At 38.6% G+C, this 19,532-nt stretch overlaps 2 protein-coding genes across 2 annotated transcripts in view; one reads left to right on the top strand and one right to left on the bottom strand.

The window, feature by feature from the left end:
• The window catches only part of LOC105224421 (putative uncharacterized protein DDB_G0271606), a 632,600-nt gene that overhangs the window by 535,467 nt on the left and 77,601 nt on the right, over positions 1-19,532 (bottom strand). The window lies entirely within an intron of this gene.
• LOC105224461 (U-Kazal-Dg21.2) lies at positions 5,563-6,397 on the top strand. The gene is made up of 3 exons (XM_049459109.1): positions 5,563-5,870; positions 5,960-6,112; positions 6,171-6,397. Exons 1-3 carry the CDS (start codon positions 5,645-5,647, stop codon positions 6,209-6,211), a joined length of 420 nt encoding a protein of 139 aa, XP_049315066.1. The 5' UTR covers positions 5,563-5,644; the 3' UTR covers positions 6,212-6,397.

The following is a 19,532-nucleotide window of genomic DNA, read 5'->3' as shown; positions in this document are numbered from 1 at the left end:
GACATCCTATTCATTGATATGTGATACGGTGCATTGCCTTGGTGAAACCGTACCTTCTTCTTCTTCTTTATACTTTTCTTTTTCACGATTTGGTCATTCAAACGTTCCAATAACATAGCGCAGTAGCCGTAGTTAATGGTTTTCCATTTTTGAAGATATTCGATGAATATTTTAGCATGTACATCACAAAATACTTAACATTGTTAGCCGATTTTTGGGAACGGTTCATCATGAGCAGTCCACTTGGCTGACTATCGACTGGATTTCGGTGTGAAATGATGGAGTCATCTTTCATTCATTGTCACAAATGAATGCAAAAAATCGGTTTATTATGATTTAGGAGCTTAAAAACACTCCTCAGAATCTGCAATGTGAGTTTTCGCGACACCCACTTTGCACAGAGCTTTCGCATACCCAAAGCGTTCATTCCCAATACAATATATCCAATACGTTTCTTTGTTTTCTTTAGAGACTTAGCTTTCTCGAACAACTTGATTTTACGACATCCGAAATTGTTTTGGGATTTTTTTGATCTGTTCGTCGGTAACAACCTCTTTTGGGCGTCCACTGATTTGATTTTGTTCGTTGCTCTTTTCACCTCGTTCAAACTTAGCAAATCACTTTTTAAAGGCGGATTTCCATTATGCAAAGTCCAAATAAAGTTTATCAAGCTAAACCTTGGCTTTAATCTTCGCCATTGACGGTTATGTTCCCATCGGCATCATTTTTGAGGAAAAATAAAACGATGATTCCACTGGCCCACAAACTACTCTAAAGCGTTGTTTTTTTCATGAAATGGCAGCTCTTGAACCTCTTCAGGTTGCTCTTTGTCTCAAATGTGCCAATTTTGCTTGTTTACATACCCATTGAGCCAGAAATGGGACTCATCGCTGAACATATTTTGGCTCCAAAACGTCGGAGCTTATTAAGAGCCCATAGAGCGATGCGATGTTCATTGAGTAAGTCAAGCGGCTTCAGTTTTTGCACAAGCTGTATTTTCTATGCTTTCAATTTAAGATCTCGATGTAAAATGCGTCAAGTCGTTCCATTTGTCAGTCCGAATCGGCTCTCCATGGTCTTCGTGTATACTCTCAGCAGCGACTGCTATACTTTCTTCACTTCGTACTGGACGTGGACTATTCGGTCGAATATTATCCAATAATGTATGCTGGGTCTCAAGATGGATGATGGAGTTGCGAATAGTACGCTCAGTAGGCCGATAACGTTGATCAGCTAAGCTCGCGAAACACGTTATTTATTATTTGTAACCGTTTGTCAGGCGTAAACCTTTCCATAATGAAATGCCAAACAATATTGAACAAAAAAAGATGGCAGCTTGACACGACTCACGCGTGATCTTGAAAAAGTACCTCTTCGATATAAATTAAATTTTAACCTTTTTTTATAATACATACATACAATAGACAAATGTATGTATCGTCCAGGACTATGAAAAATTTAGCCAATAGACTGTTTACACCTTGTTGTTTTGATTTTTTTATAAAAGTCATTGATTTTGCTCTTATACTTCCTACAAAATATTTTAATTTCGCCAAAGCTTCCATTGAGTATTTTACTAATCGATTTTTTGGCGTCAGTTCCCCGAATTCAAAGACACTTCTCATTATCACAATACCTCAGCATAATTGAGGCGTGCTAAAACTATTTACATTTATATAATTATATATTAGTACATACTCACTCGCGTGTACCTTGCCACTGTCCATTCATTCCATTCAATTTCAATTAAGAATGTCACAACGAATGCGCGCACCACACATACACACCCATTAAATGAAGGCTGCACGAGCGCAAATGGATTGTGACAGATTTGTGAAAGTTCCTTGGCGGTGAGCGGTGAAACCTTTTCAACAGCTTTTTGACCAAGCCAAGTGACCTTAATTGTTAGCATGTTTGCCTTAAACAAAACAATTTAATGCTGCCATTGTTTTGCTCTCGTTTTTTCGCCTTTATTTATCTGTATTCAGATTTCCAGCCTCCAGTGCGCCAAAGCAGTGCACACACACACACTTGCATACATGCAAGCAGACAGACACACACATTTGTTTTCACAGTCAATGGCGCGCGCATTTTGTTGCACAGTGTAAATGGGTTAATTATCACACTTCAGTGCAGCTGAATTGTTTGTCGAAATATTTAAACACTCCATTCACTCCACTTGGGGTGTTGAAACGAAATTGGAAAGTTCGTTTGGTAAATGTTAAATGATGGCAGCTGGCAACGCGCAACTCGCAACTGCCAACTGGCTGCTTTGGGTGGCTGAGTGGCAAAGTGGCTGAGCGGTAGAGCACCGCATTGCTTGAGCTGTTCAATGGTTGGGTACTTGAGCGCTTTACTGATCATGCGATGTGTGAACTGCTAAAGAAAAAAGCAGACGCATGTCTTCGACGCTAATGAAATGTACGCGTAAGTGGAGCAAATGTGTAGCTATATAGAGTGGTTATATGCCTATAAGTAATATGTATAAATGAATGTACGTATTTTTATACCCAGTACGGGGTATGTTAAATTTGTCGCGAAGTTTGTAACTCCAAGAAGAAGATGTCAGAATTAGTCCCTCAATTTTTGTGATGTCGATCTGAAATCTTGTACAATCCCTTTTTTTCCAAAAAGCTGCTTATTTTCCGGAACCATCCAACCATCATACCACTAAAGCATATGGCTACCTTATAAATTGATGGATCAATATTAAGTCCGTGAATAGATTTTTTTTTATGTGTGAAAGGTATAGTATTGTTTTATGCGTGAAAGGTATTACAGCTTCTGTGTAACCAAATTGAACGTTTATTGTTATTTTTGTCAGTTCTTGCACTCGTAAAATTTTTGTAAAATGGGTATGACATGCTGAACCTTGATACATAACCTCAAAATTTTGCAGTGATCATAAGTGAACCAGATCGAGATCATTTGGCATTAAAACCGCCCACGGATTCCTATCTAGAGCATCACAATTTCAATTAGTCTGTAGTACTTTCACACATTGAAGTTAGGTTAATTCAGATCACTCCTAGTTCAAGATCAAGACTAGCAATTAAAATTGAAATGCCCTCAAAGAACGATCTGAAAACAGAATAAAGAGAGATGGATGGCACTCTTAGTTCTTAGACTAAGACTTTTCACAGTTATAGCAAGAATCTCATTGAATCTTATGGCTTATATCAAAAAAAATACATTAAACTTTTTTATATAATTTATTGTTTGAAGAGACTTTTAATGTAATAAATGACTAAAACTATGTACATTTGCAAAATTTTATGTAGTTCAATAACCGCGCGATTTGTGAAGATGTTGGACTCCCTTAATCCCGAAGTCGATCTCCAGAAGGATCTCAAAAACTGACAGTGAGGCCTTTTGTATGAAAAATAATATTGTTTCTATCAATACCGGAAAATATATCTAAGTTGTGAGATAATTTCAAGACGATCAGTTTAGACGTTACGGAGAAATTTTCCTCACCGACTCTAAAAACAGGTTTCGCGTTTAAATTCCAGAAAACGATTACACTGAGTATAAAAATGTCTACAATAACAATAATATCTTCCAAACCATTTGACAGAGCAACATTATCCTAAAGGGCACACCTAATGCGAAAATTTAAAAAACCCGATATTTTTTATATTTAGATAGTGTATACTTTTAAAAATAACATACTAAACATTAAAGTCGATAGCTCAAATAGTTTCTGAGCTATAGCCATTTAAAGGATAGCCGCTCAGTGCAATCCGGTTCACCAGTTCATCTTTAGACATGTTTTTCTCCAAACAACATTTTTCGTACCTTCTACTCCGATCATAATACACCAGGGAAGAACCTTTTTTAGCGTCGTTAGAGATCTCGTATAACTCAAAAAATGTTTAACTTTTTTTTTTTCAAACTGTGCATTCTTAAAACATTTAGAAATATATAGTACATGTTTATATATAGGACTTCTTAATTTAAATGTCGAATTAAACCCTTTTCGTCGAAATATTTTTCTCTAGATTACAAGTAGTATGACTGTCAGTGACATCTGTTCCAAATGTCACATCAATTAATATACGCTTTTCTTTCTGAAGTACACATAAAGCGCATTCGGCAATTTTTACGAAGAGTGAAATTATTCAACGAAGAAGGTCCGTTAAATTTTGTGTGCGGAATCAAATTTTTGGTGCTGAAACATTTAGAATGTTAGAAAAAGCCTTCGATGATTATTGTTTATCGCGACCAAGTATTTTTGATTGGTACAAATTATTCAAAAAGGGTCGAGAACGCGTTGACAACGAACCACGTCCAAGAGAGTTATCAACATCAACTGATGATCAACACGTCAATAAAAAAAGGAATTAGTGTTCGATAATCGCCGATTACTGGTCAGAGATCTTACTGGCATCATTGGAATATCAGAAGGATCAGTAAAACCCATTTTGAAGAATCATTTGAGCCTAAGAAAAGTTAAATCACTAGTTTGATGATGAGTCTTGGATCTATGCTAACGACCCGGAAACAGGCTGTCAGCCGTCCGAATATCGTGGCAAAATTGAGCCAAAGCCGAAAAGACTTCGTCAAAGCAAGTCAAAAATCAAGGTTATGTTGACAGTTTTTTTTCGATTACCGAAGTGTGATGCACTCCGAATTCCTTCCGATCGTCCAAATTATCAACAAGAAATACTATTTAAATTTATGCCACGTTTGGACAAAGCTACATTTAAAAGAGGCCAGAATTATGGACCGGGCGCAACGTCTTGGTATTTGTACTACGATCGATCTGCACTCTCGCATACCCTAGGCATTGAATGTAACTTATTTCTCCAAATTTTCAAACCAATTCGGGCATTTAATATCAATCCTCAGACCGTATTGTGAGAATTTTGGAATTTCAGAATTTGTGTGGCTTCTAGTTCTTAAATATTATATACTTAATATCGAAGATATTTTGTAAAAGTCACTTTTGTTCGAACCACCTCATTAAACTTGAATCGCTACGTGAATTGAAGGCTACTCCGGTAATTGACTTTAACAACTGTTTTGAGGATTGAGCCAAAGGAGATTACTTTGAGGGGGACGACATAGATTTTGAAGAATATATTTAGAATTTTATTTTTTTTAATACCCAATAATCGAAGGTTTTTAGGTTATCCTATAAAGTGACTAGCCTCAGGGAAACTATCTGAATTTTTTACTTTTGACCAGTTAATTTTTCCAAGGGCATACTGTAGAGACTACTAGTACATATTTATCAGAGTATTGCATTCTTCTTTGTATGATCATGAACATCTGTTGAATGCAAATAATATATGTGGATATATATCGCGTATCTTTATTGTTATTCGTTTACAACAAATACTTTTAATTAATAAAAAATTGCTGATTGTGCCGGTGATTTTTTAAACTTTGCGGGCACGTCTGTGCTTTGGTTTTCCCATATAACTACAAGTGCGCGTATATATGTAAATACAAAAACAATAGTGCAAAAATAAATTTTAAATACAGATAATTGCGAATGATGAAAGCAAATAATAACAGTGCCAACGAAAACTAAAATGCACAACAGAAACAGAACGCCAGCCGCCTAGAGCAGACTTACCTAAAATAAAAGTTAATAAAGAAAACAGAATTTGCCAAAAATAATAATTTTCCTTAAAAAATGTGCAAACGTGGCTTGGAAACGCTCCTCCCTAATTATGGACTAACGCTGTTGTTGGTGGGTTGTATTTTAGCCGCTGCACATGAGCGACCCTGTCCGATAGCATACAGATGTGCAGATGTTGAAGAAGTCGTCTGGTCCACGGATGGCAGCAAGTGTTTTGTGTGGCGAAATGGCTGTCACTTGAAAAATGAAAATTGTCAGCGTCTAAATAGTAAACGAGAAGGTTAGAGCGACTTTTAAAGTACCGTTGTAACTAAATAAGCTGTGAATTGTAACATACTTATGCATATCTAATTATTTCGCCTTCGACAGAGTTGCGAGAAGTCACCAAAGAAGAGTGTCAGGAAAAGTGCGTTGACGCCTGTATAGAGATTTATAGCCCCGTTTGTGCTGAATATAACGGTGTTAGACGCACCTTTTCGCATAGTTGCGCTTTGGAAGCCCATATTTGTCGCTCTGGAGAGAGTAAGTGTTGCCATATTATATTTCATTTGTTATTTATTTGTGTTTTTCTGCCTTACAGCGTACAGTTTGTTTGGCTACGCGGAGTGTGGTACAAATTAGTTCGTAACTCTCCAATCTTGTGGGTTTCACGAGCTTGTCATTAATTTACAGTTAATAGTGTTTAACATATGTATGCATTATTAAAACGGATATATTCTTTCATAAGTAATTAGCACAAGAAAAAATGTTAACTTCGGCTAACCCCAAGCTACAGCGTCTACCAATAAGGCTCGTGGCTGTCATCCTCATTTACGGTTTTGTGTAAAAAGTCCGTTCCGTAAGGTTTGCCATTTCATCATGTCACGTTTCACTTAGGTATAACGCTTGGAAGTTGTCTAAGTTTATTACACAAATTCACGTTCTCGAAAAAATCGTTGAAAAAATATTTATGGAAAAATCATATTCTCATATAAGCCTTACTTCTGGGTAAATGGCTTCGTCAACAAAGAGAATTGTCGCTATTGGGTGTCGTGGCATTCAGGAAACCCTATTGCAGTCCCAAAAATGTATCGTTTGTTGCTAATTCTGGTATGGCTGCATCATCGGGCCTTATTTCCTTTGAGACAGGAAATTCCGTAACCATCAATATCAAGCCTTAAAATAAGATGTTGACCGACTTTTTCCCACAATTTGATGAAATCGACGGATATTATTTATTATTATATTGTTTCCAACAAGACGATGCGCCGCCTCATATTTCACGTCTAAACATTGTTACGTTGCTTGCAAAGTTGGCGTCGCGTTAATTTCAAGAAAAAGTGCAAACAAATGGCCGTCAAGATCATGCGATTTAACGCCTCTAGACTATTTTCTCTGGATTAATGTTAATCTGGTTAGGTTAGGTCAGGTTAATCTGGTCGGCCAATAACCCACGCATAGACCAGTTTGGTCCTTTGCGATATCAGATGGAGTTCTCTTACCAAATCTAAGAGGATTAGTCATCATTTAGAATGCCTGCGCTTGACGCGAATTTTAACAAACTATGCGGCCTCACTGTGGATACCTTCTCCAGTGTATCATACTGTGGAGACCCCAGATGCTTACAGCGTAGTCTTGCCAATGCACAAGAGATGCTTCATTGTTTCCCTGGTGCCCTTCTCTAGACATTTCCTGCACCCTTCTTGATCTGTCAGCCCCATCCTGCGGGCTTGTGTCGCCACCATACAGTGACCAGCCAGTATTCCCATCATCATCCTACATCAATGTTAATCAAAGGTACACGCCAATCGATCAGCAACGCTCGTCGCGCTCGAAGACAGCATTTAGCAGACTGTAGCCGAAATGCTGCACTGGATCATCGAAAATTGCCGTAAACGGGCAAATCATAAATGGCACAAAATTATCTGCACAGAATCCATTTAGACTGATAGCTAAGTCGTTTAAACGATTTAAAAGTGGTGAATTTAGCTTGTCAGACGAAGTACGTTCTGGGAGACTTTGAAAATAAGAGTTTCAAAATGGGGAACAGGAAGACCTAATCGACGAAGATTGTTGTCAAGCAAAAGAAGAGCTCGCAAAATCTTTGGGAGTCACTCGAGTAGCCATGTTCAAAACGTTTAAAATCAGTTGGATACATTCAAAAGCAAGGAAATCAGGAAACAAATGATTTGTAGCCAAGGATTGGCCATTTGCAAGTCAGAAATGCTGCTTGAATTCTACAAAATTAAGATGTTTTGCTTTTTATTGTGACTGGTGATGAAAAATGTATCCATTACGACAACCCTGAATCGTGAAATCAAATGTGAAACTTGGCAAACCAACCAAATCAACGACAAAACACAAAATCTATGATGCGGTAAGATCAGAAGAACATTCTGAGGCTATACTTTTTCACCATGACAACGTTCGGCTTCTTGCTACAAGACCAGTTAAAACCTATTTTGAAAACAAGGGCTGGAAAGTTTTCTCTCGCTCGCCTTGTAATGTCCCTTCTGATTACCATTTGTTCTGGTCGGTACATACCATCCTCACTGAAATTTTTCAAAAGGTCTTAATCCAAAGCAAACAAATAGGGTTACCTCGTTACTTTCTCCAAACTGTTATTATTAAAATCTAAAATAATATTATAACCGGTGTCAACTGCATAATATTTACATATACATAAGCGCACATACATACTAGTCCATATCATATTGTATTCACCAACCGCTAAAAATCACGCACCAGATGTTCAATTGATCTGTGATCGGCAATCACTGGACCGCATACCAGCGCGACTTAAAAGCAAATTCCAGTTCAGCGCCATTTTTGGTGCGTCCATAAGCATGCAATGGCGACGCCAATGCCGTTACTGACGTCGCAGTCGCCGCCAACGACAGCGGCAGCCCATTTAAGGAAGAAGCGCGCCAATCACGGCAGCAATAACATATGAAACACTTGGCCGAAAACAATGATGTCGAAGCAATAAAATGCCGTAGCCGTAAATGCAACAACAAGAGCAACTTAAGCGCTTAAGTGCATCGTGCAGCTGTGAAGTGTAGAATAAATACAATATATACAGCGTAAATATGTGCATATGTATATCACAGTGTGTACACAAGTGCCAAGCGAATGTTGGCGCGCTCATTTGACTTCAATTACAAGCAGCAACAACAACCACCGTTCATATCATACCACACGTGGACGACTTGTGAGTTGCATGTTGCCAATAAAAATTGCATTAATAGCAACAACAACCACAACAACAATGGTTGCAATGCCAAGCATGCGGTGAGCGGCTGATGACCGGTTACGCTGCCACTACGCCGTTGCGTGTTGCAGGTGTGCTAAGGTGCTAATAAAAAGAAACGAGTGAAATTCTTAAGTGATCGCGCCAGCAATAGCCTGTTCTTATACAACAGCAACAGCAAGAGCAACAGAACGAGCCGGTGACTCGTTGCATTCGGCGGCTGGCCCTGCCGCAAACGCACCCATAAGCCACCGCAGACAAGCGATCACGGTCAACTCCCACTGCACGCCAACTCACACATGCATGCGCTTGGCGCAATTTTATTTCTGTTTATGCATATTTGTTGCATATATTTGCATACATGTATGAACATATGTATGTAAATGATGTGTGTACCTTTGTGTAAGCAAATTGCAGTTTCTTTGCGAGAGATAGGGTTACACTCATAAATATCCATATGTATGTATGCAAATAGATATTTAGGAATCATATTTGTTTTGCCGCTATTAAGCAGTTCAGTCTCGGGATCCCGAAATTTCGGGACTCAACTTTCGGGATTTGTGTTTCGAGTGTTTTGAGGCTGTTAAGAAGATTAGTATCGGAATCTCGTTATTTAGGAACTCAACTTCGTTATTTGCATTTCGGCATTTTCGGGCAAACTGCACCTAAATCAATCCCTTTTCAGAACTAATTCAAATATTTTGAGTTCCCGAAAATTAAATACATACATATAAAAATCCCGAACTTCAAAAAATACTTTATTATTTCATGATCTACTGCCAATATACAGTATCGGACAAAACATTTGCAACTAAACCGACGTTCTACATTTTTTTGTCTTGCAATGCTACTTTTCTTTCAAATTCCTTTTTGTTTCTTGTTTTTAAATTTACAGCATTATAGTGACATATTTGGCAACGTTTATCGCAATCTTTTTTTTTATTTTGTTGGTTATATTTGAAAAAAATTTCAAATGTACGCCGCGACAAAACAATTGCAACTCTGTATTGTTCATTTCTTTTCTCCTTTGTTTGTTTCTTTTTCTAACGGTATTGAGTTTCAATTAATTAGAACATTTACTGAGCATACTTTCTGCTCTGAATTTTTGCGAAAAAATGTTTTTATTTTAAATTTTTTTACAAAAAAAGTATTGGCTCTAAATAAATTCGGTGAAGCACTCCGATCACGTTTTATTGGTGATTATAATAACGGAACTTCTCAAAAAGAAATTTCTGTAAAGTACACAATTCACAAGTAATAAATCTCACGAATAATTTCGAACTTTATTAGGAACAAAACTGTCGAAGTAGTGCATCGTGGTCGCCGACCAAGAAAAACTGATGAAAAAACTGGCAGCTCAATTGTAAGGGAGATAAAAAAATTTCCATTTTAAAGCGCTCCGCACTTGGTAAAGGAGCTTGGGTTACCAATGTACTCAAGAACGGTCGCTCATCGCCTAAATAACGCTGATTTACACAGTTACCGACCAGAGAAGAAACCGCTTATTAGCAAACGTAACCAGCTAAAACGATTGTGTTCGCCAAAAATCATCTAGAATGGCCAACAAGCAAGAGGAAAACTGTTCTTTTTAGTGATTAGTCCAAATTTAATTTGGTAGGAAGTGATGGTGTGAGTTTCGTTCGACGCCCACGAAATAAGCGTCTTAAAAATTTCTATTGCCTACAAATAGTCAAGCATAGTTGTTATGTTATGGTCTGGGAATGCTTTTCTGCTTCTGGTTTGGGGCCGCTTCATCGTATTAATGGTACCATGGATCGGTTCGTTTACAAAGACATTCTGGAAACCGTAATGTTGCCACATGGTGAATGGGAAATGCCACTTAAGTGAGTCTTCCACCAGAACAACGACCCGAAGCATATGACATAGGCCCTAAAATCGTGATTACAGAGGAATAAAGTGGATGTAATGCAGTGGCCTCCACAGTCCCCAGGCCTTAATCTCAAAGAAAATTTAAGGAAAATTGTAAAAAAAAAAATTGATCGCAGTAAGGTGTCAAATACTGATCAGTTTTTCCAAAGGGCCCTGGAGGCATAGAGAAATATACCCCAAACCTTAGTGGATGACCTTACAGCTTCAATGCCGCTGCGATGCAAAGCAGTTATTGAGAGTAATGAGTTTGCTACAAAATACTAAGTTTTTCTTTTATTTCATTAAAAATAGTGAACCCTTTTCTTTGAGTTGCAATTGTTTTGTCTTATTGAATATAGATGTTTTTTTATATACATTAAACAAATGAACTGAAAAATATTATTAAACTTGCGTGGTTTACCTTAATTAAGATCCAATATTTAAAATAAAATTAAAATAATAGGTTTCCGGCAATTATTTTCTGTGTAATCGACATTATTTTCAATACCATATTTCAGTTGCAAATGTTTTGTCCGATACTGTACATACATATGTATGTATATACATATAAGTAACATCAAATTTTTCGGGATCCCTAAAATTAAGTTTTCATTATCAAAATTCCGAACTGCACAAAAATCATTGCTGTTTCATGATTTAATATCTACTTATTATTTCCGAAACTAGTTCAATTGTTTCGGGATCCCGAATATTAAATTTTGCAAATCCCGAAATACCGTCCCACAGAAAATGTACTGTCTTTTTTTAATTGAATGGCGACGTATTTTTTCCGAAGCTAATTCAAATATTTCGGGATCCCGAGAATTAAAAGTTTTCAAATCCCGAAATCGTGTACAACACGATGTGCAACGTATTTTTATCGAAACTAATTCAAATATTTCGGGATCCCGAAAATTCAATTTTCAAATCCCGAAACCCCAAACATCACAAACTCCAACAATATTATTTATTTATGCCTTGATGGCAACGCATTATTATTACGGTGAATGCAAACGCGTTCGAGTGCTGATTGATTAATCACCAGCCGACTGCTGGGCTAACTGCTTGTTAAATCTTTGATTTTGTCTATTATTATTTTTTTATTATTATTTTTTTTTACGTGTTTTTATTATTTTCACGTTCACATTCGCGCTTCATTAGCCCGCGTTGTATTCAAATTTAATTTTATTTCAATTACAAATCGCTGCACCTCAACAGTGACGCCATCGGTGCGCATGCTCAGCACAATTTTCAGCGATTTTCGCATTTTATTCGCAATTTTTACAGTTGTTGTAGTTATTCGCGAACATTGCTATTGTTTCTGTATCACTTAACCGACGATCGTCATGATCGATTACCTTGCCGCATGTCAAGCGCCAAACTCAGCTGAGCAGCCGTCTCAGACGCAGTCTCAATCTCAGCTGTGTGCACCTCACCTTGGCATTAAAAAGATGGCGGTGGCAGTAGCCAAACGGTAAATTGCGCGCGTTTACATATTCATCACCCGCACTGTAGGCACACTCGTATGCATGCGCTCTTACACTTGGTGCATAAATAGCGCAACGCCGGTACCGGTTTATGAGCGCACACTCGCTCGCGTGATCTACATTTGTTTACAGTTGAATGGAGATTGTATATCTCTGAGGCATAAGTGCTCATATTGCGGTCGAATGATTTATGACTTACGACAGTTGGCGAGATTTCGCGATCGATCGTTTAACTCCCCCATCAACGAGGCATGCTATAAACGTTCTCTGACTCATAGCTTGAAAGTGCTATAGTTTGAGGTTATACATATTTGATTCGGAATAAAATAAAGACCAAATTTGTTAAACCCTAGACTAATAAATCATCATCTGATGATGTATTATTGTTTCATTGGTTGCATGACATGTGTACGGTCTTGTTGGAACCAAAAGTCGTCCCCATCAACATCCCCCAATTCAAGCAATAAACAGTAATTGGCGATCTATAGCGTCCCCATTGACTGTAATATTATGACTAGCTTCAGTTTTGATGATATTTGGACCAATGATTCCCTCTGCCCATATAGCACACTAAACAGTGACTTTTGGGTATGTAACGGCGTCTCAACAACGGCTTTTGGATTGTCATCACCCAAAACGCGACAATTTTATTTATTAACGTACTCATTCCAAAAGAAAGTTTTAGCTGAAAAAAAAATTCTTGTGAAAAACAGGTTCAGTGGCCTTCAGATTTGAATCGGTCTAATGGTCGTTCAGCTTCAAGTTCGCCGAGATTTGAATTTTGTAAGCCCGCAAGTCGAAATCCTTCCACAAAATCTTCCATAAAGTGGATGGGCACAGCTCAAATTGTTGCACGCGATGGCGGATGGACTCATCGGGGTCTTCTACGATACTCTTCTTCACAGCAGCAAGAACGTTCTCAATGCGCACTGTACGGCGATCCTAAGGATTCGCATTATTCAATAGAGTAAATGAAATCTATCCATTGTTGACTTTGTTGGACGATTATGTTGATCGAATATTGAATATTGGTTGGCTTTGAGCTCCCTGACTGTGCGCTGAAAACTAGTCAAGGAGTTCATGACCACATTAGAAATGAACTTGTTAAGGAGGACACCCTTTCCTTAATTTCATCTCATTGGAAACTAGTCGGTTTGCCCATGTGTGCTTGCGTTCTGACACTAGACCTTTGGACCTTCAAGGAGCTGAGCAGAGGCTGATCATCAACCACAACTTGTGCGACTGCAAGATTTTTATGGCCTAAAATAAACAGCAAGAGGTCCTCCGAACTGCTGGCTCTTAGCAAATTTCGCCGCAATTGTATGTGTTCTGACTGGGCACTGTCCAATAGGTTTACACGCGGGCGGCTAAATATTTTATCGGGCGCTATTTGCCAAAGCTGTATGGAGGGGTATCATCTCATCATTTTCTCCTCTCTATTCCTCGTTTATCGCCGGATTAAGATTGAAATATCTTTGGCAAACCCAGCGAAGTGGCTGGTATTGACATTGTTGACTTATGAGTATGAGGTTATCCATCTTTTAGGAGTTTATAGATAACACAAAGGACAAACATATGACCAATTGAAATCAATCGAGTGGCCAGAGAGCTCGATATCTCTCGCGCGTCTGTTCGAATGGTTTTGATGAATATTTTTGATAAGAAAGCCGTTCTTGCTCTATTCCTACCAAAAAAGCTGAATTTTTTTTCAAAAAGAGGTCTCTTTGGACGTCCGAATTCCGATCCCGCATTCATGCAGAGCATTATAACTGCCGATGAGACAAGGGTTTATGAGTTTAACATACAAACAAGCCAAAGATCATAGGAATGGAGAAAAAAAGGAGCCAAAACAAAAAAAAAATCGCCAAAGCCGCTCAAAAATCAAGGTGATACTCATTATTTTTTTCAATATTCGTGGCTTGGTGCATCATGCATTTTTTCTAGATGGACAAACGGTCAATAAAGAGGCAGTTGCGTGAGAACGTGAGTCAAAAAGGAAGAACAATTCATGGATTTTACACGATGATAATGTACCGTCGCTATGAAAACCATCGATCAAGAACTGTATTTGCCAGAATTGGCTCCGTGTGATTTTTTCTTGTTCCACAAACTAAGATTGCCGCTCCATGGAACCCGTTTTTAGTCGATCGAAGAGGTAAAACAAAATTCGTTAAAGGAGCTGAAGGGGACGAAGTCAAGGGAATCCCATGCTTTTCAAAATAAATCGCAAAAAGAGTCCAACGAATTCTGTAAATGTACATTTTTTGATATATTTATTAAATAAAATGTCTCTTCAATAAAAAACACACACACGTATTTCTCTGACTTGGACGTGAATACAACCCCTTAACTTATAATCATAAAATGCATACTTAGATATCAAATATGCAAATCCGTTTATTTTTATAGCTCCATATCAATCTCCAAGCGAGCTCACTTCATTCTGCATTTATCGCCCAGGGTGTTTATGCATACATACCATATATTAAACATGAATGTATGAGTGTATATTTGTATGTTTGTATGTGTATATAGAAACGTCAATAAAAATAAATTGTATGTCAATATGCATTTAATTCCAATAAATATATCATTTAAATCATTTAGTGCCGGTGTAGTTAATATTTAATCGCTAATTGCGTTTTACGGTCCATAAAATATTTCTTGTTCTGAAGTGTTTTAAGTATGACTGAGCACAAGATAATAAATATATTTTACTGCCATTTGTCACTTCTGCATCAATTGGCATTAAGTTTTTAATGGAATTAATCGTAGTGTGTGGAATTCATAAATTTTAACAAACTTTTCGTTTGGTATGCGGATTCATAACAGGAACTTCAGCAGTTGGCTTAAAAGTTGGCGCTCTTTGAATGAACAAATACTTGTAACTCTCCATAAATAGAAAATGAATGATGTAAGCCTACCGTTAGTACATATTTCCTCCGATTAGATGGAGCTTGAGTTGTTGGAATGAAAAGTGTTATGAATGATTCATCGTCTGAGATGAGCACTCTTTTTATCCTTTTGTTATTTTTCTCATGACATTTTATTCAAGAAACTGCTCATTTCACGGAACCGCCGATATCGGACCACAATAAACTGAATTAGCAAAATCAAGGCCTTTTATGGAAACTTTTTCTATTTCTGAATGGTAAGGGCTTTGTTTTAGTAAAACCGTGTCCAAGTGCCAAACATATTATCCACCTAGTAGTCACGTGCATAACCCACCTATGGTGATCACCACGCTTCGAAATTCACAAAAGATCGCAATGCCCTTAGTTGACCCCACACTACAATCAACAGGGCGTCACAGCTGTCTTAACACTAATAAGTGTTTGTGTGTATGAGTATGCGTCTAAGTTTGCTGTAAAATCGGTGCGTTCCCATGACTTCAAGCATAAAGTCAGCGTGAAGGGCTTGTCGCTTCAGCTGGCAAACACAGGAGCAAAACCATTTAAATGGTGAGAAAATATGCTGGCGCAACAACCAAGCTTACTAACATACCTACATACATACCGCCATCTATTCAGCCAGGCAGGTCAACATTGGTCTAGAAGTCAAGCCATCACTCACTTGGCCATTCAACTGCTCATTCAACTCGGCTCACTTGCTGCGCATTGTTGTTTCGGTATGTGATTTTCTAAGTTGAGGTGAATGTAAGACATAATAATTATAGGCAGCGCAAGAAATGAAGGGTTTGCGGTAGTCGTGTGGGGGCGGACTAGTGGAAATGACGATGATGACGACGATGATATGGCGAAATTTCACCGATCGTCACGGTAATATAAGATATGCCTAGACATACATACTTATGTAGATGTGTGAGTTAGTGGAAAGGTGAATGAAATTCGTGGTGGTTGAGGGGTCGATAGCGCTGACCGCTGAAAGATGAACGCTGCTTACCGTATGTTTTCTTTTTGTGGGTTCCTATTTACTGTTTACCTCTCAGAGTCAAAATAATTTAAATCGACATAATTCAAATCAGCTCGAGCACCTTAATATGGCAAGCTGTAACCGTTACTATAACATATAAGTTTACGGGTTTAAGGTACAACCCTTAATGATATAAGATCTGAACAAAATAGAATAGGATTCACCATTTAGACTGTGCACGCAAAACAGATCGAAAATCCAAGGAAATCCACAAACTATTGGACCGTCTACAACCTTTATCGCTACTGATATAAAGATACATATATTAAGCTGCCGAGCCGAAATTTCAACTATCAACTTCTTTGTTAGATGTTCAGCCGAGCTTCCCCTCTATTTTTGTTGATAGTCCATGTTACCCGCCAAATAAAACCGGGACTTTGGAAGTCTCTACATCATCACCCACACCTGAAAAGTTATTGAGGAAGCCAGCACAAACGAAGAAAAGGAAGGCATAACAAAAATTTCCCGCAGGCGAATACCAACACTGGCGCACACCCACACGAAGAACAGCAGAACTTCATAAGTAAAAGCGGGGGATTGCGTGTCGACAAAACTCCACTCAAATTGTAATTCGTGATGTCAGTTTTATTACGTTTACGTATTTAAATGCCGACCGACTACAACCACAACAATAGCAAATACATAAGTAGTACAGCTGCGGGTCAACAATGTTGTAATTTAAGACGAAGCCATCAAACTCATCAAGCCAGGCGGACAGTTGTATATGTTTGTACTTTCAAGTGGGTACTGCCTGCGTTGGCAAAAGAACGCTTTCGTACAACCTCAAGTTTAGTGGAAGCCATGGAACGTCAGTACGACAGCCAATTTAACATCGACAGTGCCACCGTCAACGTCGGCCACTCGTTCAGTATTTGGACGGTGGATATCGAAAACCGCAATTCGTGCGACAAATACACGAATAAAGAGAATAGAAAGACAGCTTCACAGCTGCGGAAGTCCGTACGAAAAAGCTCACCACATAAAAAGGTTCAGCGATCGTGGGTCACGACTTTGCCTGCCGCCATAACGATCCCCAACGATCTTGTCGATCGCACCAGTGTCGAAGCTGTTGAAGTTGACTAAATACACAAAGGCGACTGACGCCGTTGATTGCTATTGAAATGCACGTTGCGTTCGGGTGGAGTGCTCTGAAGTGACGTTGAGTGAAATTCAATGGCACAGAATGCAATGAGTAGTGGGTTGGTAGTCGCTATCAAGCCAACCGACTGGATGACTGACTGACTCGCTGGGAAACGGGCGATATTTGCACAGCTGTGTGCCGCCAAAGACCCCAACAAGTACTGCGTTTGTGCGCCACTGAACACCGTACCGAAATCGATCGCCCGCACGCTCTGTAAGTACGTCGGTGTGTGTATGTGTGCTAGGTGCCTGCTCCCAATATAAAAACTATCAAGCGCAAAGTGGGAGCTAAAAAGGTATGAATGCACCAAAGCACAAAGCACTGAAAGACGTCACAACGTGCCGACGAACGATTGGCTTGGCCGCATGTCAGCGATAAATCCATCCGAAAAAGAGCATGTAATCGTTTTGCTTCAGTGCAGTCGTATTACAAACATATATATGTGTTTACGAAGGCAGGTGAGGAAGTTAGGATATCGAATGAAGTTTCGTAAAGTTCCCTGGCTGGATTATGTCTTCAAAAATAACGGGTTCTCGAACCTTGCTCTAGTGGAAGCTGGACAGTGCAGACGAAAATGTCGAGATGTTTCCAACTCATCGTCCTTCCAGCAATTGTCAACTACAGAATAAATTGTCAACTCACATTCCCTTCATCTGAATCTAACTTCAATCGCTTAATTTTCTGTCCATTCCTCGTACCAAAGCAGTCGAACTCATTACCTATCGCTAACGCAAGCGCTTCATATGAATTCTCCGATGTAATATCATACCGTGGAATCTACATACAACAACATACGAGTGTTGCACCACTCACTGCCATGGCATACCAAGACTATTGCTTTACATAGAGCTCAGCGTAGCGTAAAATTTGCTCCCGATTCATTAATCGTCTGATCACACAATCGATTGTGCGATCACCTTCTGCCGAAAGCGGCTTTCATTGCAGCTCAGCCTTACACATATACTTGTGGATATGTACAGCAGATATCTGTGGTATCTGCAGCAGTCAAAACGCTTGATTGTCTGCGAAGCGGCAACAATTTGACTATGCCAATGTGATGTCGAGCAACAATTTTCATTTGATCAATGAAGCTGATAATTTAGCGCGCGATTGTGCGGCGTGATCGTAGTGTAAACCTATGTTTATGGATATATATGTATAAAGGGTGCTTTTGTTAGAGTTATGAAGTTTTATTTCGAAGAAAACGTGGAAAAAGTTAAAGCGAAGACCCATTGGTAAGAAGTTTATCATCCATGAATACCTATCATGTATTGAGGCTAAGAAACCAATCGGACTCAATCAATCAAAGTTGTATGGAAGAAAGTGGATGGTCCAGACACTTTCTCTTTCATTGTCTAGTTTTTGCAAGTCTGAGATTGAGACATCTGGCCAATCATACCTTCGATGAACCAGGAGACATGCCGAAACTTACTTGTTAGCCGTCTCAACAATTTGTGATCGGGTCAAAGCGCTTCATTGATTTGTGAGGGTCGTTATGAGCAATATTATAGGATTTCTAGATACCAAAACGTATCGGCTACGAGCTATCCAAGTGAGATCCCTGTTAGAATCAATCTTTTAACCTAAGCTAATCTAATTAGTAAAAAAGCTCTGTTTAAGTCCATAGGTTCCTCTAGGAAATTCAAGATCTCTAAAAATACACCCCATGTAACTCTACTGCTTGTACGGACTCTCTCACACACTCGTACGCTGCTCAAGAGCCGGTAGGAGTGCTTTGGCTTTCAAAGTGACGAGTTGATTGACGTCTGTAGACTTGAATGGTGCGAACGATCGTGCTGGCGAATTCACTTAACATATGTACATATATACCTATAGGCATACATACATATATCTATAAAGATATATACAGCGCTTTTTTGGACTGTTTGTGTCTATAGAAATACAATAATCACTTTGGATCTTGCGGCCAACTTCGCACCGGCGTTCGAGCTTCAATATATACATACATACATAAATATGAGTAAGTATGGTTGTATCTGAGCCTATCATCTTAAATTGTAATTTTGTTATTTTTTCATTCATACGCTGTGGCTCTTGCTGTGCCTTTCTTAAAATGTTTTCTTGTGCTTTCATAAGCCGCTTTGTCTGCGGCTGGAAGATCAAGACTTGACCTTCTTTAACTAAGCTTTTTGGCGTCTGCGAACACGTGCAGCCATGAAAAGTTGCCGCTTGCTATTCATAAAAGATACCTGCTTTCGTATATAGTAATGTATACATACATACATACATACATACATACACACACACATACATACATACATA

The sequence above is a fragment of the Bactrocera dorsalis genome, chromosome 5 (assembly GCF_023373825.1).
Source record: "Bactrocera dorsalis isolate Fly_Bdor chromosome 5, ASM2337382v1, whole genome shotgun sequence".
NCBI lineage: Eukaryota > Metazoa > Arthropoda > Insecta > Diptera > Tephritidae > Bactrocera > Bactrocera dorsalis.
The sequence above is the reverse complement of the archived record's forward strand: the minus strand, read 5'-3'. Positions and strand labels throughout refer to the sequence as shown.

Excerpts from the sequence above, each read along its gene's own strand:
- LOC105224461 (XM_049459109.1), top strand. The coding sequence starts at position 5,645 with ATGTGCAAACGTGGCTTGGAAACGCTCCTCCCTAATTATGGACTAACG. Across the intron at positions 5,871-5,959 it reads TCTAAATAGTAAACGAGAAG|AGTTGCGAGAAGTCACCAAA; the intron begins GTTAGAGCGACT and ends CGCCTTCGACAG. Across the intron at positions 6,113-6,170 it reads TATTTGTCGCTCTGGAGAGA|CGTACAGTTTGTTTGGCTAC; the intron begins GTAAGTGTTGCC and ends TCTGCCTTACAG.